Source organism: Vigna umbellata, chromosome 2 (genome assembly GCF_029865625.1).
Source record: "Vigna umbellata cultivar VRB3 chromosome 2, Vumbellata_1.0, whole genome shotgun sequence".
NCBI classification, from domain to species: domain Eukaryota; kingdom Viridiplantae; phylum Streptophyta; class Magnoliopsida; order Fabales; family Fabaceae; genus Vigna; species Vigna umbellata.
In genome coordinates, this window is record NC_142166.1 from 17592830 (window position 1) to 17618838 (window position 26009).

Below are 26009 nucleotides of genomic sequence, written 5' to 3' on the forward strand. Positions count from 1 at the left end.
TAAAGTAACTTTAAAATTGCCTTCATCCTCAAACTTGTCATCATGTGGAAATAAAGCATACAAAATTTCATTTAATGGTAAAACAGAGACTAAGTTCGAAAAACAGGCCTAATAAAAAACTGCATTTTACTTGCATATAATAATAACCCTAATCCTCATCAAAGCCCGCATCATTCATGTCCACGTCGCGATCGTCGTTGTCCTCAGCTTGTGCTTGATCATCAAAGGTTGCAGCAGTGTTAGGCTGCACGTCATTATCCACTGTACCAGTGGGTCCAATCAACTGAGATGGTTCGACCACCTTTTTTTGCATGGAGGCTAGACTGTCATCACTGAAGAATGATGAATATGGTTGAGAAACCTGCAGATGAAAATTGTTTAGTTCGTCATTTTTTTTTGGTGAAAAAATTTCTTGGATCCATAATCTAACCAGGAATGTATTAGCATAGATTCAGGTGAACCAACAAACGAATATTTATGGAGACATTATAGATAAAAGGAACATGTACTAATGGAGAGTGTACTAAAAGGAACATGATCAATTAGGCTCAATTAAAATTCTTAATTCTTATTTTAACGGATCAAATTCATGTGTTGCTACTTATAAATGACCTTACTTTGAATAAACAGTCCCTTTTCTCTGCACTTTCCACTAGCTTGTTCCATTGTTCACTCCTCCTTAATGTTGAGGCAGATCCAACCACCTATATCAACAACACAAAAATGGATCGGTATTCAGGTGTATGGACCAAATGAAATCCATGAACTCATCACATTAACAAAAAAAGACATAGTACCAATACTGCTGACTTTGCTCTAGTGATCCCAACATTCATCCGTCGGATGTCTCCTACAAAACCTATGGCTTTATCTTTGCTTGCCCTGACACATGAAAATATCGCAATGTCCTTTTCCCGTCCCTGAAAGAGAGTAAATTATGATTTATTTCTTCAATTCCTAACATTTTTTAAAACTTTAAATTTATAATTTAATCAAACCAAATTACACAATGAAGGCTCGTCTATGGTGCAGTGCAACAGTTCATAACCAGCTATCTATGCATTCGTAATCTATCTTGCAAATGACAGGTTTATTGTATTCCAGATGGTAAACAATGTAAACCTTATTCAAGTATTTGCATAATTTACTGTTAAATAATTAGCAATAAAAGTCAAAATGAACATGAAGGATATCATACAATAAACACTAAGCTAGTTTACCTGGCAACCATCAACAGTACATATATCCACTACTTTCTCAGCTGACATTCCAAAAATCTCCTCAAAACGTTTTTGGAAGAGCTTGACTTGTTGACTATAGGGTGTTATAATTGCAACTTGGTTACCAGATTTGAGTGCCGGATAGAGTGAAATCAGTTTTTGATACAAGAATAGAACAAAGTCAACTTCCTCAATATTTATCCATGAACCACTCCCAGATGGTCGAGCCTCTTTTCCCTCGTGTATATCAAAGAAGCAGAAGGGGCCAAAGCAGCGGTAATCATGCCATGCCCGTATTGTCCGTGATTTCACCTCATCCCCATCTTGCAATAAGTCTCCATAAAACTCCCCGGAGGGAAAGCTTCTTATCTGTTCGATCATTACATAATAAAACTCATTCAGAAAAATTCACAGGAAATTTCAAAAAGAACAAAGTAATAAAACAGAATATAATGATGAGTTTTCTCCACAGAAAAGTAATAAAAAAGAAAAACAACTCAAGGACCAAATAATAATGATATTAACACAATCCCTTGATGGAACACGATAAAACTGATTAACAGGAACAGGTTATATTCCCTGTTATGTGATGCAATGCAATCAAATCCTAGGGGAAAAACTTCAGGATTTTAGAAGTGTGGTACATGACAGAATTAGAATCGGACCAGAGTAGTATTTGTTAAATATATTATCTTTATTTTTTATTTTTATTAGTTAGTTTGTTATTATTTCTTATTTGTATTTTGGGTTTAACCCATATTTATTCTATTATAAATAGATGACCCTATGTGTGTATTAAACACAAGAGAGTTTTCTGTCTCGCATCAGTCTGGTGTTGCTGTCCACCACCGCCCGCTGCCACCCGCCACAGGCCGTCCACCGCTGAGGATGAGGAGGTCGAAGAAGTTCTCAATGCACATCCTGCAAAAGGATGGGTCACACTCAAGAGAATTGCTACTCCTTATATGATTTCCCTTTTCAAAGATTGAAACTTCCAATTCGAAGACTGAAACTTCCACTTATAAGTTCACCGAGGACAAATATCAAGAATATCTAAGGTTAAAGTCTAATAGCTTGGCACAGTCATCTCAATCTCCAAGTACATCAACAGCCTGCGTTTCTCAATCCATAGAAGGTAAAAATTCAATCTCAGGCAATTCAAATCACATTTCTGGTAATACCTCTAGAAAAACCTCATTTCATAACCCTTGCAAATGGATCTAAAACTTCCTCAAAAGGAGTTAGACATGTTTCCTTGTCTCCCTCCCTCAATCTCAATGCTGTCCTTTTGTCCCTAATTGTCCTTTTAATTTAATTTCCCTAAGCCAGTTGACCAAAATGTTAAATTGTTCAATGAACATTTACAGGAGCGTGGTTCGGGATATCGGTGTTACCCTCCTGAAACTAAGAAGTATTACATGTATGTCAATATTACATTCTGTTAGATGTTAAGATGTGTGTTTCTGTTATTTGGGCTTAGTCTATTCTGTATTAAGGGCATTGGCCCATATCTTACAATATAAATAAACTACCCTATGTGTATGCTAAACACACAAGGGATATTTTCTCCCAATCTTCTCTATTTCTCATATGGTATCTAGAGCACAGGAATAGTTCCAGTCAACTCCACGGTCTCCGGCACCTATCACTGCCGCCGTTGTCGCAGTCGCCGCCGCCGCCGTCGCCGTCGCCGGAGTTCCAGAATCGATCGGCGACCACACCATCGGGATCGTCTCGGCCGGGCGACCACCGTCGTACGAAGATCGCGGCGATCGGACCACGCACGCGCCTCCACGCGCCGCCGCTGCCGCCGCGCGTGCCGGCGCGTCGCCGGAGCTTTCCGCCGCCGATCAGCACCGCCGTGATCGCCTCCTCGCCCTCTTTCTGGATCTGTGGTCGTTGCGTCAATCGGAGCACTTTGAATTTTTAGGGTTTCTCCCTCTCTATGGCGTCTTCCTCGTCTACAAACACCTCTGTTGGTGGCTCATCTTCTGATCCCTCAATATATACCAATTATGTGAATGTACACTTGTCCATTGACAAGTTAGATGGCACAAATTATGCAACATGGGCGTCCGACATCAAACTTTGGTTGAAGAGTCAGGGGTATTTAGATCATCTTACTCAAAATGTGACTACTGCTCCCATAGATGACACTTCCCGCTGGATGAAAATTGATGCTCAGTTATGCATTGTTATAAAGTCCACCATTCACTCCTCACTGAAACAAATGTTTCGATCCTATGAAACATGTTCAGAAGTATGGGCACAAGCGAAGTTGTTATACACCAATGACACTCAGCGTCTTTATGGTGTTTGTCAGGACCTATTAACTGTTATTGGTCCGCGCAATCCTGGTCCCATGGCAGATTATTTGGGTAAAATTCATGCCCTTCTTCATGACTTTAATGATATATTACCTCCTGCTTCCACTCCTGCTGAAGAATTGGAACAACGATCAAAGTTCTTCATGTTGTTGGCATTATACGGACTCTCTGATGATGTTTCTCATGTCCGTGATCAGATTTTGGGTTCTCCTGTCATACCCAACTTTACTTCTACGTGTTCTGCTCTTTTGCGTATACCGAGCAAACCCGTCACTGAAACATCCCCTCATACTGATGATTCCTCTGTTATGGCTGCTCAACGTGATGATCGAAGTCGGTCTCGCAAGCCAAGTAAAGGACGTCCAAAATGTGACCATTGTGGCAAGTTAGGCCACAAGATTGATAAATGTTATGCTCTCCATGGACGTCCTCCTCGACCTGTAGCAATGGCAAATTCTGATCCACCTCCCCGATCACCGTCTGCAGACCATCCTACTTCATCTAATACCATAGACAAACCTGCACTCTTCAACGAATTTCTCAGATGGTATGAGGATCATCAGCACTCTGGTTCCACTACATCTGCATCTGTTGCACGTACAGGTACACCTTTTGTTGGTCTAACTCACTCCCTCGGACCTTGGGTCCTTGACTCAGGCGCCACCGATGACATCACCGGTAACAAGTCTTTGTTTTCTTCCTTGTCATGTCCTGATAATTTACCCTCGGTAACAATGGTTGATGGGTCTAGAGTCTCATCTCATGGTATTGGTATTGTTAATATTTTTCCATCCATATCCATTGATCATGTACTTTATGTCCCTGGGTCTCCCTTCAACTTATTGTCCATTAGTCGTTTAACTCGTACTCTTAATTGTGTTATTTCATTTACTAAAGATTCTGTTTGGTTGCAGGACCGGAGTTCGAAACACATGATTGACACAGGATGTGAGTCTCATGGCCTTTATCATCTCTGTCCTTCTCCACATGTTGGCGTAGTCATGGAGTCACCATCCCTTCTTCATGCTCAGTTCGGTCATCCTAGTCTTGCCAAACTACAACAACTTGTCCCGAGGTTGTCCACATTATCAAGTTTGTCGTGTGAGTCTTGTCAGTTAGGGAAGCATACTCGTAGTTCCTTTCCTCGTAGTGTCTCACAACGGGCGTCGTCTCCCTTTTCATTGGTTCATTCTGACATTTGGGGACCTAGTCGTGTTAAGTCCATTTTAGGTTTTCAGTATTTTGTTACTTTTATTGATGACTATTCCAGATGTACTTGGTTGTTGTTAATGAAGAATCGTTCTGAGTTGTTTTCTATTTTCCAATCTTTTTTCAATGAAATAAAAACACAGTTTGGGGTTTCTATTCGAAATTTACGTAGTGATAATGGCCGTGAATACCTTTCTCAACAGTTTAAACAGTTTATGGCTTCTCATGGCATTCTTCACCAAACCTCATGTGCTTATACCCCTCAACAAAATGGGGTGGCTGAGCGCAAGAATAGACACCTTATTGAAACAACTCGTACACTTCTGATACATGGTCAAGTACCCTCACGTTTTTGGGGTGATGCAGTTCTCACAGCATGTTATATCTTATCAACTGCATGCCATCTTCCGTCCTAGATAACAAAATCCCGCATTCTATCTTATTTCCTCATGACCCTCTACATCCATTACCTCTTCGAGTTTTTGGGTCTACATGTTTTGTTCATGATTTTAGTCCTGGTCTTGATAAGTTATCTCCTAGGTCTCACAAATGTGTCTTCTTAGGATTTCCACGATCACAAAAGGGCTATAAGTGTTTTTCCCCTTCTCTCAATCGTCATTTTATCTCTGCTGATGTCACTTTTGATGAGTCTTCTTTTTACTTTTCACATCTATCTTCTAGTTCTGTACCTCTCCCTGTTACTGTTGATATTCCTCTTATCTGTGATCCTCCTGGTGATACTCCACCCCTTTTGTCTTCTCCTTCTTTAGACTCTCATTCACCACAGGCTCATCCTTCACCTCCACCACTCCAGGTTTATAGTCGCCGTAATTGTCTCCCTCATGACTCACTTCCGGTGCCGCCTCATGTGTCTCCTTCGGCTCTAGCAACTGAGTCTGACTTGCCTATTGCCCTCCGTAAAGGTATACGCTCTACCCGTAACCCTTCCCCCCATTATACTGTTCTTAATTACCACAGATTATCTCCATCTTTTTATACTTGTCTCTCATCCATTTCTTCTGTGTCAATTCCCAAATCTGTGGGTGATGCCTTAACTCATCCTGGTTGGCGTCAAGCTATGATGGATGAATTAAGTGCCTTACAGGAAAGTGGAACTTGGGAGCTTGTCCAATTACCATCTGGAAAGTCTGTTGTTGGTTGCAGGTGGGTGTATGCTATCAAGGTTGGTCCTGATGGTACAATTGATGGTCTGAAAGCTCGACTGGTTGCCAAAGGCTACACACAGATTTTTGGTTTGCATTATGGTGATACTTTTTCTCCAGTGGCAAAAATGACCTCTATTCGCCTATTCATTGCCATGGCCGCTCTTCGACAATGGCCTCTTTACCAACTTGATGTCAAAAATGCTTTCCTCAATGGTGATTTGCATGAAGAAATTTATATGGAGCAACCGCCTGACTTTGTTGCTCAGGGGGAGTCATCTGGATTGGTATGTCGTCTTCGCAAATCCTTATATGGCCTAAAACAGTCTCCTCGGGTCTGGTTTGGTAAATTCAGTTGTGTTGTTCAACAATTTGGTATGTCTCGCAGTGAAGCGGATCATTCAGTGTTCTATCGCCACTCGAGTGCGGGATATATCTACTTAATAGTGTATGTCGATGATATTGTTCTCACAGGAAGCGACTATCTTGGCATCTCTCAGATGAAACAACACCTTTGTCATCATTTTCAAACCAAAGATCTTGGCAAACTTCGGTACTTTTTGGGTATTGAAGTAGCACAATCCAGTGATGGTATTGTCATATCTCAGAGGAAGTATGCGTTAGACATCTTGGAGGAAACAGGGTTAATAAACTGTAAATCTGTTGAGACACCTATGGACCCTAACATCAAACTCCTACCAAATCAGGGGGAGCCTTTCTCAGATCCTGAACGGTACAGAAGACTAGTTGGTAAATTAAACTATCTTACTGTTACGCGTCCTGACATTTCCTTCGCAGTTAGTGTGGTGAGTCAATTTCTAAACTCCCCATGTGAAGACCATTGAGATGCAGTTGTTCGCATACTGAAGGATATTAAAAGATCACCTGGAAAAGGTTTGCTATATGGCCCTAACAGCGATACAAAAATCGTTTGTTATTCAGATGCTGATTGGGCTGGTTCCCCTTCTGATAGGAGGTCTACTTCTGGATATTGTGTCTCTATTGGTAGCAACCTGATATCTTGGAAAAGTAAGAAGCAAAGTGTTGTGGCAAGGTCCAGTGCAGAAGCAGAATATAGAGCTATGGCATCAGGTACTTGCGAGCTTGTGTGGCTTAAACAATTGTTGAGTGAATTGAAATTTGGAGATGTCACTCACATGATACTTATATGTGATAATCAAGCTGCTCTCCATATTAGCTCTAACCCTGTCTTCCATGAGAGAACCAAACACATTGAAGTTGATTGCCATTTCATTCGAGAAAAAATCATATCCGGAGATATCAAGACTGAGTTTGTTAATTCAAGCAACCAGTTGGCAGACATATTCACTAAGTCCTTACGAGGACCTAGAATTGATTATCTTTGTAACAAGCTTGGAACACATGATTTATATGTTCCAGCTTGAGGGGGAGTGTTAGATGTTAAGATGTGTGTTTCTGTTATTTGAGCTTAGTCTATTCTGTATTAAGGGCATTGGCCCATATCTTACAATATAAATAAACTACCCTATGTGTATGCTAAACACACAAGAGATATTTTCTCCCAATCTTCTCTATTTCTCATACATTCTTTGAACAGACTCCTTACTTCTCTCCATCTGTTCAGGATGTTTCTATCCTCCAGCAGGTCCTTCCTATTCCAATGGCCGAGTCAAATAGCTCACCCGTCTCTGTCATTCCAAGTCTTGATCCCAATCCTCCTACACCCGTTTCTCCAATACTGAGATCATCCCACACAGGGCCCCAATGAATAGTCCACCTCCCCAAGACAATGGTGAATCTCCTACTTCAGATTCTTCTCCCTGGTCACCTTCTCCCACACCTCTTGGTGAAAATGATTAAGCATGGCCTATTGCCCTCAGAAAAGATACTCGTTCTACTCGAAACCCTCATCCTATTTATAATTTTCTTAGCTATCATTGATTGTCGCCCTCCTATTTTTCTCTTTTATCCTCAGTGTCTTCTGTTGTTATACCCAAGAATGTGAAAGAAGCACTTGATCATCCTGGATGGCGACAAGCTATGATTGTAGAAATGCAGCTCTTGACCACAATAATACTTGGGAGCTGGTGCCACTTACCCAGGACAAAAAGGTGGTTGGTTGCCGATGGGTGTATCCAGTTAAAGTCGGCCCTAATGGTAAAATTGATCGGCTCAAGCCCGACTTATTGCAAAGGGTTACACTCAGGTTTATGGTCTTGATTATTGTGACACTTTTTCTCCTGTTGTCAAGATGACTACTATTTGCCTCTTCTTTGCCATGGCAATCATTCGTCATTGGCCACTTCATCAATTAGATATCAAGAATGTTGTCCTACATGGTGATCTTGAGGAAAAGGTTTATATGAAGCAACCTCCTGGATTTGTTGATCAGGGGAGTCTAGTATGGTATGCAAATTGCATCGATCTCTATATGGACTCAAACAATCACCTAGTGCTTGGTTTTGGAAAGTTTACCTCCATTGTTCAAAAATTTGGGCTAAAACATAGTGAAATAGACTATTCGGTTTTTTACTGTCATTCTTCTCTTGGGAAATGTGTTTACTTAATAGTATATGTTGATGATATTGTCATTATAGGAAATGATGTTGGAATATCTCAACTGAATGAGTACTTGTGTAGACATTTTCAAACCAAGGATCTTGGAAGTCTCAAATACTTCTTAGGCATTGAAGTAACACAATCAAAAGATGGAATTGTAATTTCCCAAAGGAAGTATGCTCTTGATATATTACAAGAAAAAGACATGATTGATTGCAAACTGGTAGACAGCCCCATGGACCCAAACCAGAAATTAAGGACGAAAGGTGAATTATTCTTCGATCCAGAGAGGTGTAGGAGGCTGGTTGGAAAACTGATTTACCTTACTATTACAAGGTTAGATCTATCCTTTGCAGTTGGAATGGTTAGTCAATTCATGCAGGTTCCTTGTTTAGACAATTGGAATGCTCTCATTCGCATTCTAAGGTATATCAAAAAGGCTCTTGGGCAAGGATTGTTATATGAAGATAAAGGAAGCATTCAAGTCTTTGGGTATTGTGATGCAGATTGGGAAGGTTCGCCTATTGATAGACAGTCTACTATAGGATATTGTGTTTTTCTGGGAGAAAACATTATTTCATGGAAAAGTAAGAGAATGTAATGGCACGATCAATAGCTGAAGCCGAGTATAGGGCGATGGCGTCACTCACATGTGAACTTATATGGGTGAAATAATTCCTTTAAGAGCTTAACTTCTATGACATCCATACTATGAAGATGCATTGTGAACTTATATGGGTGAATCAATCTGCTCTCCAAATTGCATCAAATCCAGTGTTGCACGAGAGGACTAAACATATAGAAATTGATTGTCCTTTCGTTTGTGAAAAGTTGTTGACTAAAGAAATAAGTACTGAGTTTGTTGTGTCAAACGATCAACTTGCAGATGTGTTGACCAAGTCATTAAGGGGTCTTGGATTGAGTTTATTTGTTCCAAGCTTGGTACATACAATTTGTGTGCTCGAGCTTGAGGGAAACTTGCAGATGTGTTGACCAAGTCATTAAGGGGTCCTTGGATTGAGTTTATTTGTTCCAAGATTGGTACATATGTGCTCGAGCTTGAGGGAGAGTGTTAAATATATTATCTTTATCTTTTATCTTTATTAGTTAGTTTGTTATTATTTCTTATTTGTATTTTGAGTTTAGCCCATATTTATTCTATTATAAATAGATGACCCTATGTGTATATTGAACACAAGGGAGTTTTCACTATATTCAACTGTATTTATATTGAAATGAGGCAAAAAATAAAGGATAATCGTCTATTAAAAATGTGCTTCTCCCTCCAGCACAATTCTTGCATCTCCACTTTCTGCCAGCTGCCCTACTTTTCTCTTTCAGCTGGTGCCACTTGATTCCTTTTACACTCATACACAAGCAGGCCTAATTTATGAGGCATATTTGTCCCTTCTTCTATTCCCCCGAGCCCCTCATTTTCCATATATACCTTCGTTGTGGGCCTATTAGTAACGTGGAATATATCAAGATCAAATGCTACGAAAAATAGTTTAGGAACAGTAGAAGTGTAGCCTGGAATATTCTCAAGATATTCCATTGTAAGTCTTCAATTTAAAATAACCTGTACTGTTTCTCATTTATATTCTTCAATCTAAAATATTGCCTCGCTCAGTTTTTTGATTACGCATCATTAAATGTCATTCCTTCAAAACCATAATTCTACTGCACTTAAATTTTGATAAAAAAACCCACCACTATAATACCACTTAAGCAACAGAGCCAACATGGCCCCGGTATTTCCCCAGCATATGAGGCAATTCTTAGGTCTGAACCAATTGAACTCATTTGGCCACACGAAGACCACGTTAGAGAAATTAATTTTTCAAGATTCTGCTTAACATGTATTAGAAATGAATTATGGCCTAAGTAAACTCCAAAATCTAATTCAAAGGGGGAAAGATTGCCCACACCTTACGAGCAGTATTTTAGTCATATTCTTAGCTAATACAGAACATGTTAACAGTATGCACCAACCTCAGGATGCATTCGATATTGGGTCTTCAACATTTTAACCGGATAACCAGCCTCCATCAATCTTTCAAATAAGCTTGTGCCATATCTTAATTCATGAAACAATAAAGCCAAAAACTCATGTGTTAGAAAAAAATGGTTTAATGTATTAAAATCATAATCACCACAAAACTAATTGTTTACCCGTGATTCTTAGCAATGTCCGAAATTACAGTTGCTGGAAGTTGAGCTGGATCACCAACCTTTAAAAATGTTGCAACAAAATGTAGCCTCAATAAGGACAACACTAGTCAAAATTACTTAAAAAGTCTGTAACCCAACAAGCTTTTAAAAGGGTTCAACAATTGTATAAAATATTTCCACTGTCCAGGCCTTTGTCTAACCATTAATAATTAATAGACAAGAATTATCAATCCCATTGCTGTATACCATTTCACATTGTTTTGATTAAGAGTTAATATGAATAATGGATTTTCTTTCTTCGCACATGCTGTCAAAATGCATTTTTTTCCTCAATTTATATTTTATACATGATATAGAATATTGTTCACACATATATTACGATAAGTAAAAAGTAAAATCATGTACGTTCCTGTAATGCAAGGATAAGCGATGTAAAGTACCAGAAAAACTTTTTTGCATTGATTGGCTAAAGGAACAAGAGTTGCAGGCTCCACCTGTCATAAAGAGTTGAAATAAAATAAGCAACAACGTTTTAGATCTGCTCATTACAAAAATAAGTTATACAGCCTGAAACTACATAATAATAAACCTTTTCAACTTTCCAAGATTGCCCATTTCATTGCAACTTAGGAAAAAAGATTAAAGTTATTAGTCTAGTTTAGTAAATAAATACGGTTCCTAAAGAATCTTGTTACGAAGTTCCTCCTTGTGCATTTGGTTCTACTTGTTTCATGTATGATATTTCTCCAAGATAAATTTATCTTGCTCATCGAATTCTCTTCTTGGGTGTTCTTGACTTGGGAGACCACATTTACTCCATGACAAGTATCCAAGTACTTGGGAAACCTACTTTCAAAAGAACCAAACAGTTAAATACTCCACCAAGTCGTACTGCTCAATGTGAGACATAGGCACCATATACTACCCAAGTTCCTATAAAGCGCCATTCCTGAGAGTTGACATCTTGATGACTTTATCTGTATGACACTTAACTCAGTGACACTTCATTCAACTCCTGTATCGGTCAGGGCTCCTAGTAGTCAGAATTTTGTGTAGGTAACCCTTTTTGAGACACCAAGAACTAGGTCTGATGCCAATTGACAAGTACCTAAGAATTTGAGTAACTCAACTCTCAAAAGTCAGCCATCAAATGGGCAAAAGCAAACACTTGAATACTTCCCCATGCATCCCATATTGCAGCTTGATGTGGGACTTAGGCGCCCATAACACCCAAGTTCCTATTGCTCGCCTACAAATTGATTCTTCAGTTCCTTTAATGTTGCATTTTTCAAGGAAATCCCTTTCTTCACTACCCAACAGAAACCAAATTCAAAATGCTACCACTGCCTTATCTAGGAATCCTATCTTTTATCCTCAACTTTTGAATTCTCAAATATCAACAACCTATTCCCAACCACAGCAGCTCTCTCCTTTGACACTCAGTGTCATCCCTATATAGTGATTAATCCCCTGCCTTAGAGGTCTTCAACTATCCTAGTCCCATCGTAATCTTCCACTAGCTTAACTACTGTGGTTTGTAATTGTATTAATTCTACCTTTAATCTCCACCCCTTTTATAATTATTAGATAACTTCGTCAAACTACCATTTTTTTGAAATTTACTTTTGTGATTCGGTGGATCCCTTGTACTCGAAATACATTTTAGTTTTGCTCTTTTATAAAAATAAATAAGCCAAGTGTTACACCAAAATGAGCATGTTTTAGCTTGCTGGAGGATGAGTTATGATACAAGTAGAACCCCAAGAACAAGGAAAATTCTTCAGAACACTGTCCCACTGAAAAGCTTCGCTAAAGAAAAAGAGGCCCGCTCAAGTGACAAAGACTTTTAGGGATTTCAGATATACTTTAGACTTAGTCCTCAGTAGCTTATTTACTCCAAGAGGAAAAAAAAATTTGTACTCCAGCCAAAAAATATTTGAAAACTCATTATAATCTAAAGGTATTTCTATCTATATAATCTAAAATTATTTCTATTTTTTACCTCAGCTTAAGCTTTCCTGATAGTTGGTTCATGGGATATTATCAGTCTCTATGACCATAAGGTCTAGAGTTCAATCCTTTCCTCCCCTATTATTTTCTAATGAAAAGTTATACTCTAGCACAAAACAGCTGGGTCTTTGCGTTATTCACAGCTCAAGCCAAAAGGACTCCGGTGTGGGTAAGTAAGAGATACTAAGATTTAAAACATAAAATCATTTTTATGTCTTCACATGATAGCTTAAGTTTCAGGGATTATTGGTTCATGAAGGTTATTCCATCTTCATACTACAATTAAAAATAAATAAAAATTAGTTGCTGGAATATTTTGAGGTACCCCAGCAACTTAAGATCAAACTTTGTCAAGTTAGTTTATATTATAAGCAATATTAAAAGTGACTCAGCAACTAAGAGGATTTGACACTTACAGCCTGTGCTGCTTCATCTATAATCACAACATCAAATCCACGATTTAGTTTACTGAAAACATGGGAACCACTAAAGCTGAGAGTTGAGAAGACCTGCCAAGAAGACAGAAAATACTATGAAAATCAGATTGCTTTTGCTTATGCATTCAACATAAAGTGTGGGAATACATACAATAGTGGCATCGTCTAAAATTGCAGCTCGGATACTGTCATCATTACATCCTGCAGTACTCTGCTTATTGGTGGATGATTTATTGGCACTAGAACGTTTTTGTTTCATCTGCATATAAAAGTTTCAACCTTTAAATTCAACCCAATTACATTTGAAGTGTGTTAATAATACAGATTTTTTTGTAATAGAAACAGCAATCCTGTAAGTAATGCTTAGACTACCACTTCAATAGTTAAAATACTGTCGCAATTGCCAGGGTGTGAACCAAATACAATAAATATCTATTATGCTCAAAATTTATTTTCTTTAAGAACATCATTCCAAAAAAGGTGTATAAAATGATCACCATATCGTCAGTGGTTGGTACACATCATAAATAAAGCCACGACAGATGAACATGTTTTGGGCTTGAAATCTAGATACAAACGTGTTTTCAGTTAATAACATCATATGACTAGATGACCCAATTATAAGATATATGAAGCCTGAACATGAAGGTAAATCATTTCATTGATCAGAGATCCTTCCCCACAAATGATGTAAAGTTTCAGTCCTAGTGCAGAGTGATGAAGCTTCATTATCTTCAAGTGCCAATAAACCTTAGGCATAGTTCTCAATGTCGAGCAACCATACATTGCATGGATATCTATTGATCAAAAGCATTAAGAATAATGCACGTTTGTCAATATTAAATTTAGCATATTATCGATCCTTTTGTGCACAAAGACAAACTACCTGCTTTTCAGAGATCTAGGCCATCAAATCATAAATGGCATTATGCAAACAAGGTTCCAGAATATGGAAAAAGAGGAGGAGGTTCTATTAGACTTCTCTTTTCCATTGCAGTTATTCACTTTGGACTCTGTTACAACTTGACATAAAAAATGTCACATGGTGATTTTGAAGTCTACATGGGGCATACTCTTGGATTTGTTGCTTAGGAAAAGTCATCTAATATGTATGTGTCTACACAAGTCCTTATGTGGTTTCAAGCAATCACTATGCGCATGGTTTGGTCATATGTCAGAAAATTTACTTTCGACAATCTAGAAATGTTACGCCTGTGGACACAACAAAGGATTTAGGTATCAAACCTGTACCCAACTAAGGAGAGCCATATTCTGATCCTCAGTACAAATGGTCAGTTGGTATGCTAAATTACCTACTGTGACTTCTCCAGGTATTGCTTTTACAATGATCTTAGTAAGTCAAATTTTAAACTCTCCTTGTCAAGACAATTGAGATGTGATAGGATTCTTGGCAGCAACAACCCTGAACCCACACAGATACACACTTCAACAAACCCACAACACGTAGTACAAACCAAAGAACCAAACTGTTTTATTATTCTGGTAACAAAGACTTATGTTCGTAAGCAACCAAGGGAGCAATCATCTCTTCACCCAGGATGTAATAATCCTGTCACTACAACAATAAACCCAAAACTGTCCCCCTAAGACACACCTCCCCCCTATATAACCAACCCTTCTCACCTAACAACCAACCGTCTAACCAACTAACAACCTCCCTCACCCTATGTCCTGTTTTTTATCTCTTTTTTCCTAACATAAACTGTAAAGGTCCTATCAAGATGTGATCATACGGATCCTAAAGTATATTAAGAAGCCTCGTGGCAAGCCCTCATTTTGAAGATATATGAAATACTCAAATTGTTGGGTATCCTGACACCAATTAGGCAGGGTCACCAAGTGACAATTCAGGGTATTGTGTTCTTATTGAAATGATTTAACATGTGGAAAAGTGAGAAACAAAATTTTTTTGATAAATCTGCAGAAGCACATTACATGTCAATGACATTAGTCCCTTGTGAGCTTATATTAGAATAAAGTTCTGAAATGCACCTTATATGTGTAGACTTGGTAGCAAGACACATTGCCTCTAATACTATCTTTCACAATAGAACAAACATATTGAGACAAATTGTCGTCTCATAAGAGAAGAATTAGAGTCTTAAGACATCACCATTAGGTTTGTCAATTCTAGTGAACAATTAGTCAACATATTTACCAAGTTTCTTAGAGGCCAAGTATATTTGCAAAAAGCTAAGCATATATGATTATATGCTCCAACTTGGAGGGGAATGTTATCATTATAGAAATAAGGCACAAATCCTATATAATCAAACATATATAGATTATATATATACATATTATTGGAAACCTTTTTATTTATTCAGATATCATATCTTTATTATTAGAGGATGTAAAATCTTTTATTTATTGTAATGATTCTTTTTTCTCAATATAAATAAAATATCTAGGTTGTATTAGAAACACACAGTTTCACTTCAATCTCAATCTTTCCTATAGTTTAATAGGAAGGATGATTAGAAGCTAAAGTAATCTAAAAAGAAGCCAAGTATAACCTACTTCACAGGTTCTAGTAACACATTCACCAGCATAATTAACTTTATAGAATCATTGTTTTGATAGGAACACATTTTGGAGCCTCTTCATCTAACTTCATATCACTCATTATATCAAGACTCTTCATTCATTTCAGGAGAATGTTAGCATCCCCTTAGGGTTGAATATTAAGTGGTGGTAAGTTTTTATTGAAAAAGAAAAAAATCATTGCATTTTATAGTTTTGAACTACAAATGTTTTCTTCATCAATAAAAACTTACCTGTTAGGTTCTTTATCCAAGAACCTAGGAAAAACTCACTCCTTACTCTTCAAACACACACTCCGACAAAGAAATGCTTCTTTTATTCACTTTCAATCAACAGAAAGAATACAGAGAGCTTAACCTCTCCCCCTCAGGACAATGAGTCCTGATCAACAATTCAATAAGGCCAAAAAAGATCCCTCCCCCAACTAATCACAACTATTTATACAAGTTCAAAAGCTTTTCCCCGCTCCCCCTAACTGCCCAAACAGTTAGACCTTCTAACTATGTTTCTTTCTTCTCTCATAGACTAATAACGGTCTAACATTACCACTTTTAGATGCACAAATCAGTCAGTCCCAAGCAATGATGTTAATAAAACCGTTAAATTAATAACTAAGTTCCCCTCCAGACCTGCTGAGGCATAATCATGGCATTATAACAAAAGTTTACAATAGTGATATGAAAGATTATATAATGATGGTGGCAGCATAGCTAATTGAAACACATTTGGTCTAATATTCCACGTACAAGTTCATCCAGGGAAACAGCCTTGACAGAATGATGTGCTTTGAGACCAATCCGAACAATTTTAGGGCAATAAACACGGTCATTTTCATCATGTACACCTAAGAACATCCATGAATAAAAATAAATATGCAATCATGATAATATAGAATACAGAATTCTTAAAATAAAAGACTGGCCACACAACCAAGATAGCAATGACACCTCGCTAGTCAATGTGTCCTAGTTGAAATCTTAACCCCCCCACCCCATTAAAAACACAACCAAGAGGGTCAAAATCATGGCGAGGGAATGAATGCAAAAAGAAAAATTCTTTTTCCCAAACAAATGCATTGAAGAAACTTAATACCTCCATTGAGAACCCTCAACACAATCTCATCAAGGGCAGAGTTTGATGGGGCGCAAACTAACACTCTTCCATGGTACTTACGACTTGAAATTACAGCTTCAGGTTTCTGATAAAACCCATCATTAGAGATGTTATTTTGCAAGATCAACAATTTTAACCAATGAAAGGAGTACTTACTAGTTCATTTCCAGTAGTTGGGTAAAAGCCATCATCACCGTCTTTTGGCATCAGACTATCCCTAGGATTAATACTACTAAGCCATGGAGAAGCTAGTCGCCAATGTCTTTGTCTGTCATGGGAAAAGGGAAAAGAAAATAAAATCTTCTAGCATGATGGAATATGAAAAGTGCATTCTGCTAACAATTGAATAAATAAGATGGAGAAATATCAGTGTATTCAACATAAACTGTTGTGCTTTTGATTGATGTATATATAAAGGTTACAAAAAGAGGCAACACAAGCTTGGTATGTATATATAAAAGAAATAATAAAATAACATTACATTTCAACACTAACAATGCTAGTATAAAACCCATTTGCGGTTTATTTTAATTGACCTTGGGACAGAAGTGGTCACCATCCCAAGGTAATTTTGCAAGATATGTACTTTGAAACCAAATATTACGAGGCTCTTGTTGAACATCATCTAACCCAACTAAATTATTCTTGAATTCTACAAAAAAGGGTAAAAGAGCGAGCCAACATGCAAGAGATACTATAGAGGTTAAAATCAACTTTATCAGTTTGGAAGGGTACTCTGCTATGGACCTGCATTCATAAAATCAGCTAAATAAACTGACTTATGTGACTAATACTCCAATCATCTAGAATTGTACTTTAATTAAAATAACTTCTTGAAAACATCCTCAAGAATATTCTAATCAAAATACTTTATTTGGACCTTGGAGAATTCTAAAGTACAGTTAAGCCAATAGGTTCTTTCTCTCTTATCATACTCCAACAACACAAATATCAAATAAGTAATCATCCAGATCACTTACTTCTATAAGCCAAAGTCAAAAAACTGTCATAAGCTTTAAACAATTTTCCCAGCTTCTTACGATGTTGATATAAAATTAAACCATCTAAAGTGAAAGAGAAACCAAGGAAAAGTGCATTAACTTGAATTACAGCTATTTTCTTTATGATATAATACAAAAATCAAATTTTACCCTTATTGTTGCACTTCTACTTGATTCACAACATTTGTTTATGAACTACTTGAAGGTAGGCATGGCAAGAGAGCAAACATGCATAACACAAAGCAAGAAGAGACTAATAATGAACATAACAGATAAGGATTTCAAAAGATGGCAGATATAGGGAATTAAAAGAAATATTATGTCAGAATCACTGGAAATAACCAACATCGGTGGCAAGAAGTTTTCTTAACCAAGTAAAGCCTAAATATTTTCAAAGCAAATCTTACTTCTCCTCAATAGTTAATTGTGGTCTTTGCCTTAGCTCATAGGTCCTGCTTTCAAAAGAAAATATCAATAAGCATATGTATGAATAAAGAGCAAGAAAGATTAAGCATAAATATGACCATAAGTTGCTTGGTAGAAGCAAAATTTGCTTCAAAATCTCACTTCTACCAGGCACACTCCTAACACAATGCTTTGCTGAAGACAACAATTGAAACAAAAAACTGAATTTTTAGAAATAGAAGACTGCAGACATATACTAAATATTATGCTTACTTAGAATGCACTCTTGTAGGAGTTGCATGCAAAATGGTACTTAGAATCCCAAGTATGGTCTGAGTCTTCCCAGTCCCTGGGGGCCCCTGAAAGGAGTTGGTTAGGCTCGATTACAATTTTTTGTATTATAAAAAAGTACTACATTACATTGATAAAAACCCAAATGTCTCAGGTATTTTGCAAGAGGATAGTTGAACAAATAAGATTGATAGAAAAACTGTTAGGTTTCTGGATTAAAAGGAACCTAAAACGTTTAGTTCTACACCCAAAGACACCAGTGTTATCAACACCCAGCACTGGAAACGTATCTATTATTCCAACGTAAGCAGAGTACAAGAAAACAACCAAGGGAAAATGCTTCCCTTCACACAGGTTGCAACTAGTCCTGTCCAGCCTCTCAAACTAATAAAAAACGTCCCTTCTAAAAGACACAACCACACCTATATATATAGTCTTCCCATTAAGGAGACTATAGCAGCCCAAACCACCTGGACAGCCCAGACCACCTGGACAGCCCAGACCACCTGGACAGCCCAGACCACCTGTAGCAAACTATGTTTTATTTTTAACAACTTTCCTCCTAACATAAACATTCATAATCCTATCATTACACGCTACGGCCTGAACAACCTTGTCCTCAAGGTTCAAATCTGGAAAGTGAACCCATATGGTCGCCACATCCTCCCATGTTGCTGCCTCTGGTCCCCCTTCTTGCTATTCAATGAGAACTTACTATTTCAAATTGGCAGTTCTTTGAAATAAATTTCTCCAATTCCCGAATATAACAAACAAGTCTTTTCAGAAAAATAATTCAGCATAACTGATAAACATAACACCAAGCATAGCCTAACAGAAAAGGGAAATATGAAAAACCATTAAAAGAATTTTAGAAGAGAAAAAACCAAATAGAGACCTACCTGTATCAGGACAAAGGCTTTTGATGATAGACCAGCCTGGAACAGAAATAAAATGTTAAAATGGAATGAATAAAGGTTACAAGAGGTTTACATCTTATTAAGGAATGAAAACTTCTAATCAATCTTCACTTTCTTTTTTCTCCTCTTTGTTGTTTGACTTGTAACTTATTATGATGGCATATGTTGCAGTGTAGATTTTTCTAACAATTGTGCATGCTTGAATATGCTTTAAACTAAAGGGATAAAATGGTTTTCTTTCCAAGCTAAACTATTATGCTTCACCTTACAAAAGCTAGCTTTGAGAAAGGAGAATTTTTCAGCCAGTATAAATGTAACATAGCTTTTAAGTTTTTTAAAAGATCTTTCAAAAGGGTTCATCAACAAAAGCACATTATCTTCCAAAAGAGTGATAAGAATTTTATTGGACCAAAGAAAATAATAAAGGAGAAAGAATTTATAAAGATGGGGAGATAAATGCGTGATTTAAGTTTATTGTTTCAGTTCATTTGAAATTAGATATTAGGTAGTTTGTTTTGAATGCCTTTTGCTCCCACATTTCTTTTTCTGACTCCTATATCAAAACCAAAAGAAATTAAGATGAGATTGAAATTGGAAAAACCCAAGCCTTTAACAAGTATAGAAGAAAAGAAACGTGGAAAACAAGGAGCATTTTCAAATTGAAAAAACTTGGTGACAAAAAAGTAAAATATAACTCTGAATGATATGCTATGCATCATAATACGTTTGAGTATTATATCCTTTAACTAAATGTGAAATCCAAACTTGCAAATATGCCCCCCTCTTGTCATAATCAAGCATTTATTCTTTCCAAACTATATATCAGTAACAAAAAAAGAGAAAAAGCAAATTGGATTGCTTAAAAGAAGAAAGACAAAAAAAAAACCTGAGTTGATGAACAAGTTCTAGTTTTATTTACTTTATTGAACTTCTAAAATAAAAAAACTTACTGTAATGGCCTCACGCTGGTACTGATTAAAACTATTTTCAACATATTCCCTCAACGGTGTTGGGATTTTCCATCCATCGACTTTTGTGCCAAAATCTTCTCCAACTGCACTTAATATTAAATCCTTGTGCGGGAGACAGCCTAAAGTTCGAATAGCTAAATATTCCCGAGCAATAGTAGATAAGCTGCATTGCTGCATGATTTTCACATTGGATCAACGGCAAAGCTAATTTAAAAGAAAATGCCTTTTGTTAAGAAAAAAAATTCTGAAAACCTTTATATTTCTATTATAAATTAATAATACAATTAATCAAGGAAGGCAGCCTCCACATAAGAAACACACACAATATTGATATCACTAGAAGTACATGATAGAATAGGTTACCTTCCTAAAATATAACTGTCTTTCTGTCTCGCATATATAAGATCGCATGTTAAACAGCCTAGGGCAAGATTTTACATCATCTGTATTATATTTTAAGAACTCCCCAGCAAGATAGAGTCTAACTCGAACAAGTGGGGTATGAAAATATTTCCAGACATGTTCCACCAAAGCAAATGCATAAAAAGTAGGTAATATTTTTCCATCTGCAAACTGCAGAGACAAATACAGATAGGAATCAATTCAAATTCGAATAGGCAAAAAATTCAAAGCCCAAAACACATAACTTCTCATCACTGGTAGTACCTTATCTCTGGAAAGTAGCAAAAGATCATTCTGTGATATTGATTCTCCCTCATTAATTTCACATGGAAATTCTATAAAATGAAAATCATCTTCTTCACTCCAACATTTTACCACCCCCAATTTCCAATCAGTCACTGGTCAGGCAAACAAAAAAAAAATCTTAAGCAAAAAGACCCTTCAAACTTTTATTTTGGTCCCTAGGGTATCTCAGTAGAGTGCTAGAGACTAATTCAAAGATTTATGAAGTCTCTCGTAGCCGGCAGCTAAAAAGACTAATCCAAAACTCTATTTAAAGGGCAAGTCTCTCTTAATAGATATTCTCTATTAACACAGACTCAGAATCGGACCTTTGATTATGTGCTTACTAAGTAGATTTATTTGTCAACCATACCTCGCTACATTGACCCTTCTAACTTTAAAACATGAAAAGCAAACCAATTATTATTTAAATTGAAGTAAGAAAGGAAGAACCGCATCTTAGACAGGGCTTTAACAGTCCTCTGACAAGTGCTACAAAGTCAGTCACTCCCACCCAATTAATAAGAATAGTATAGAACGGGCTAAAGACCTTAGACAAAGGCTGTTAACAACTGTGCTACATAGCTACTGCAAGAATAATAATCTTTTCAAAAAACAAAAAAATAGTTGAAATTAAAGATACCCTCTTCTTCCTCTTTCTCCTTAGTGATCTGGGATTTGGCTTCTTCAAAGATGAGCGGTTCGTAGGTTGCAATATAGTCATCGACATCTGTATACCGGTTCTTCACCTTCATGAGTGACGACTCCGCAGTCCCTTTTTTCTGCTCCTGAAAATACCAACTTCCAAAAGACATTACGAAAGCAAATTAAAAAGAAAAAAACACAGAAACAAAGAAAAATAGTAAGGAATAAAGTGTATTGCCTTAGATTCCTTGAGAGCAACGTAGTCCCAACTAAGAATAATCTTGTAGAAGCGGCAGATTACGGATTCTTCCTGAGTCTATGCAAAATAGTCCCAACCTCAGTAAGAATTAAAAAGGTACACAATAAACTATGCAAAATATCAATACCTGCAGCTCCTTCTTCATTGCCATATCCATGTAGATTTTCTCTAGTTGGCTGAGTCTATCTTTTCTTGCTTCCAACTCTTTATAAGACCGATCTGTTTTCCTGTATAACCAAAGTAACTTATTATCAAGCTGATATGGTAGTAGAAGTAAAACAAAGAGAAAAAGGGGAAGTAACTGTAGTAGTACTGCAGACAAGTAGCAATATCTTAAGAAATTGGAAATTGAGCTTAATCCAACATCACAAATCCAGTTTGATAAAATGGAAATTACACCCATACATATATATATATATATATATATATATATATATATATATATATATGATAATTTGGTCATATCTCTAGTTGATAAAAGATCTTTAATACATTTAAAAGAACTCGTGACCTGATTTACAACCTATTTGACTCAACACAAACAATTTAATATAGCCAAATAAGAGAGAACTAATAGCAATCAATCTAACCATAATTATTATTCATCTCTCTATTTTGGGTTAAATTATGTCAATCATTCCTCCCGAAAGACCAATTCTCAATAAAATGGCACTTTAAAAGGCATGCAAATATATAAACAATAATCGATTCCTCAACCCTAGAACATTACTGCAAAAAACATCTTAATATTGTTGGCATTAAAATACTTAATAAAATTAAGATACTTAAAAAAATTAACAATCTTAAAGCACATTGAAGAGAACAAATAATAATTTCACACAACATATTCCTGAAAAAGTTTCAGTAGAGACAAATCATTTATCAACTTTTTTTAATCTACCACAAGACATCAAATAAAACAATTCACCAAAGATTGTCAAGTCAAATCATTTAACAAAAGATGTTTAATCTCATACACGATGTCAGAAGAACAAGGAATTTATTTTATTCTTTAAAGCCAGATGTATGTACCTCTTAATGCCAGTAGGAATATTATCGATAGTAAGAGGAATTTCACTTTTTGAATATCTTGATTGTAACTCTTTGGCCTCTTCCCTTATACATGGACAAAAATTAAAAAAGTTAGCGATTGAGAATAAATTTGTAGAATGAGGATGGGATCTACAGTATAAACATATAAAGAGCAAGAAAAGGAATGGGAATAGAGGCAGAGAAGTAGTATGTCAATCAATAAATCAAGAATGGAACCACATAGCTGGAGAAAAGTAAACGAGTTTACTACTCAAAAAATATATCTTTAAAACATGACTATGGGACCATTTGAAAAAACTTCTATGACACTTGTTTGGATTTATCTTATCATTAATCATAAAAAATAGTTAAAAAATGAAAAATGTGAGGTTAGGATCATCTTTAGCTTTACAGTGAAACTTAACTTATGACATAGCTCTCACATCATAAGCTCTTTTTGAATAAATACTTTGTAATATAAGAGTGTAGCATGGCCAGTATACAAGTAACATATATCGTGTAGTTGCAACTGAATGTGCTGTGTCAACACACACACACATAATATAAGAGTGTAGCATGGTCAGTATACAAGTAACACACACACACACACACACTTACAAATAGAAATTGCTTACCAAATTATCATAGCCATAATGTCATATTGAATATACTTTACCATATCAGAAGCAAGTAAAAATGTGTATTGAATATACTTTACCATATCAGAAGCAAGTAAAAATGTGTGATCAGGGGTTTAATACAGGATAAAAACATCACCCTTTAAATTTTGCATACCAAAGTTTTTTATCATAGCCACAATGTTATGTTGAACATACTTTATCATCTCAGAAACAAGAAGGAAGTTGCAAATCAGGGGCTTTATTCAAGATGAAACATCATCCTTTAAATTTTGCATAACTAAATAAGAACTTTCACAACAACTAAGAAGTGATTTAAACGGTGATTGAATGAATAGTCATTGGTAGAAAGAAGAAACTCACGGTTGAGAACGCTCTTTGTGAGCACGACTGGGAATGGGGTTTCTGTTTGGTTTTGGATTCTCTTCGTCGACTAACTCCTTTGCAACGCTGGCTTCTGCGTTTGCTTTTCTTTTCGGGTAAGAGAACTTCTCCTGCACCACCACATTCCCAACTTACCAATGAGTGGCTTTATCTGCAGCACCTGCACATTTGGGCCGCCTACAATGGGCTTAAGTGAAGTGTGCGTTTTCAGTGAGCTGGCAGAAGACGCCTGCTTTGGGGGGTTCTCGTTCAGAGTTTCATTTGAAGAAGAAAATACATAGGGATGATGCAAGGACTTATTTCTGTTGGGCCACTACTGCAGATTAAAAGATGTTTCATCGTACACTTTCAACTTTCAAGATTTCATCCTACACTTTCAAAAATTTCATTTTTAACCTTCTGACATTTCATCATCATTCTGCATCTCCAACTTTTCAAAACTTTATTTCTAATTTTAATAAATATTTTTCTATTTTTTTTTTATTAAAAACAATCTTCACTACCTTAATAATAATTTAATTTAATTTATTTTAAAATTTAAATATTATTTTAAATAATTTTGTATTTTAAAAATTATTAAAATATAATTTATATTATAATAATAGTTATATTAAAAACATAAAAATAAAATAATAATAATAATAATAAATAATAATAAAAATAAATTTGATTTAATATATTCAAATATATTAAATTATAATAAAATATTAAAATAAATTAAATAATTGTAACATCCCAAAATACAGTAATTACCATAAATCAGAATTAATTACAATTAACAGCAAAATATATAGTCTTTCTATACATAATTGAAGTTCCAGAGCCGAACGGCTTCAATACAAAAGCAACGCTCATAAAACGTATACAATGGGAGTCTAAAACGAACGGCTTAAGTGCGCATGTACAAGGGATTTGGACGAACGGTTTTACAAAATTAATAACCAAACGTCAATATAAGCTAACGTTTACAAACTAAACATCTATGAGCGTTCTAAGCAAAAAGAAAGACGGACGTCCTACTGCTCCGCTTTCACTTCCACTTCAACCAAGTTCTCTTCCTCAATAACGTCCTCCAGGGTAGCCTCGCCTTCTGCTCACATCCACACGGATGATCATTGCAAGACAGGACGAACGTACATAGACAGTATGACAACACAAGGAAAAACGAAAGGGTAAGCTTATAATATTTAATTCATACAATTAACACATACATTTAACATTTCCATTCACACATACAACATGTAACTTAACATAGAACAACATAGAAATAAATAAATATATATATATATATATATATATAAGACAGACCGTCCGGACTGTATGAACCATGTAGTTACAAGCGTCCTTGCACCCGAGTGGTGTAGTAACTGATCTAATCTCACAGTTGCCACTCGAGGTTAATCCGTTCTTACGTCGCCCATGTTAACTTATGGACTAAGGACCTCCTGCCGTTCCCACACATGACTACCCTCCTCTACATGAAGATGAGCATCACGGAACATCAGGATGGACAGCGAGTCTTAACTTATCCACGGTCATACTTTACCAAACTTAATATTTAACATATCTGAGACGTTCCTCCTTGGAACGCTCGTTCAAATTCCATAATCGTATAACCATTTAATATAGTGTTCAAACATCTTAACCTTTCATATTTATAACATTTTCATTCTATGTTCCACTCTCTTAAAAAGATGAACGTTTAACTTTCTGAAGGAATAGGACGAACGTTAAAACCAGATTTAGCAGAACCCTTTAACAATCAGAAAGACTCCAAAATAATAAAACAATTTCAGAATATTTTAAGTACCAAGAGGTAAGATTGACTCAACTTGGACGAAGATACATCAAGAGGAATACTTAATTACATTGGGAACTTTTTGTTTAAAATGGGACGACTGCCAGTCAATGACCGAACGCGCCAATATACAATTACTAGCCATTTAGGACGAACGCTATTTACGTTCGTTAAGAAATCAATTATAAGGACGAGCGTTCAATCTAAGACCGAACGCTTCATTAATG

The 26009-nt window shown here is 36.3% G+C and overlaps 2 protein-coding genes across 4 annotated transcripts; one reads left to right on the forward strand and one right to left on the reverse strand.

Moving 5' to 3' along the window:
- On the reverse strand, positions 1-24267 carry LOC124849153 (putative helicase MAGATAMA 3). 3 transcript variants are annotated; one of them, XM_088106338.1, is made up of 23 exons: positions 23964-24267; positions 22963-23041; positions 22058-22157; positions 21910-21987; positions 21670-21814; positions 21009-21142; positions 20706-20915; positions 20322-20513; positions 19354-19389; positions 18437-18522; positions 18166-18213; positions 16914-17025; positions 16737-16842; positions 16391-16488; positions 13231-13338; positions 13059-13151; positions 11073-11126; positions 10633-10691; positions 10453-10537; positions 1221-1589; positions 798-920; positions 618-704; positions 1-361 (listed from the first exon to the last, which is right to left on the reverse strand). In XM_088106338.1, the coding sequence occupies exons 3-23, from the start codon at positions 22085-22087 to the stop codon at positions 149-151; spliced, it is 2466 nt and encodes an 821-aa protein (XP_087962464.1). In that variant the 5' UTR covers positions 22088-22157; positions 22963-23041; positions 23964-24267; the 3' UTR covers positions 1-148. The 3 variants fall into 3 exon arrangements, with proteins under 3 accessions (XP_087962464.1, XP_087962463.1, XP_087962465.1); XM_088106337.1 differs by having other exon boundaries at positions 22963-23046; XM_088106339.1 differs by having other exon boundaries at positions 18166-18210; positions 22963-23046; positions 23964-24266.
- Positions 1609-6752, forward strand: LOC148203531 (uncharacterized). The gene is made up of 3 exons (XM_088106340.1): positions 1609-4094; positions 5862-5865; positions 6151-6752. Exons 1-3 carry the CDS (start codon positions 3166-3168, stop codon positions 6238-6240), a joined length of 1023 nt encoding a protein of 340 aa, XP_087962466.1. The 5' UTR covers positions 1609-3165; the 3' UTR covers positions 6241-6752.
- Positions 24268-26009: the final 1742 nt, after the last annotated feature.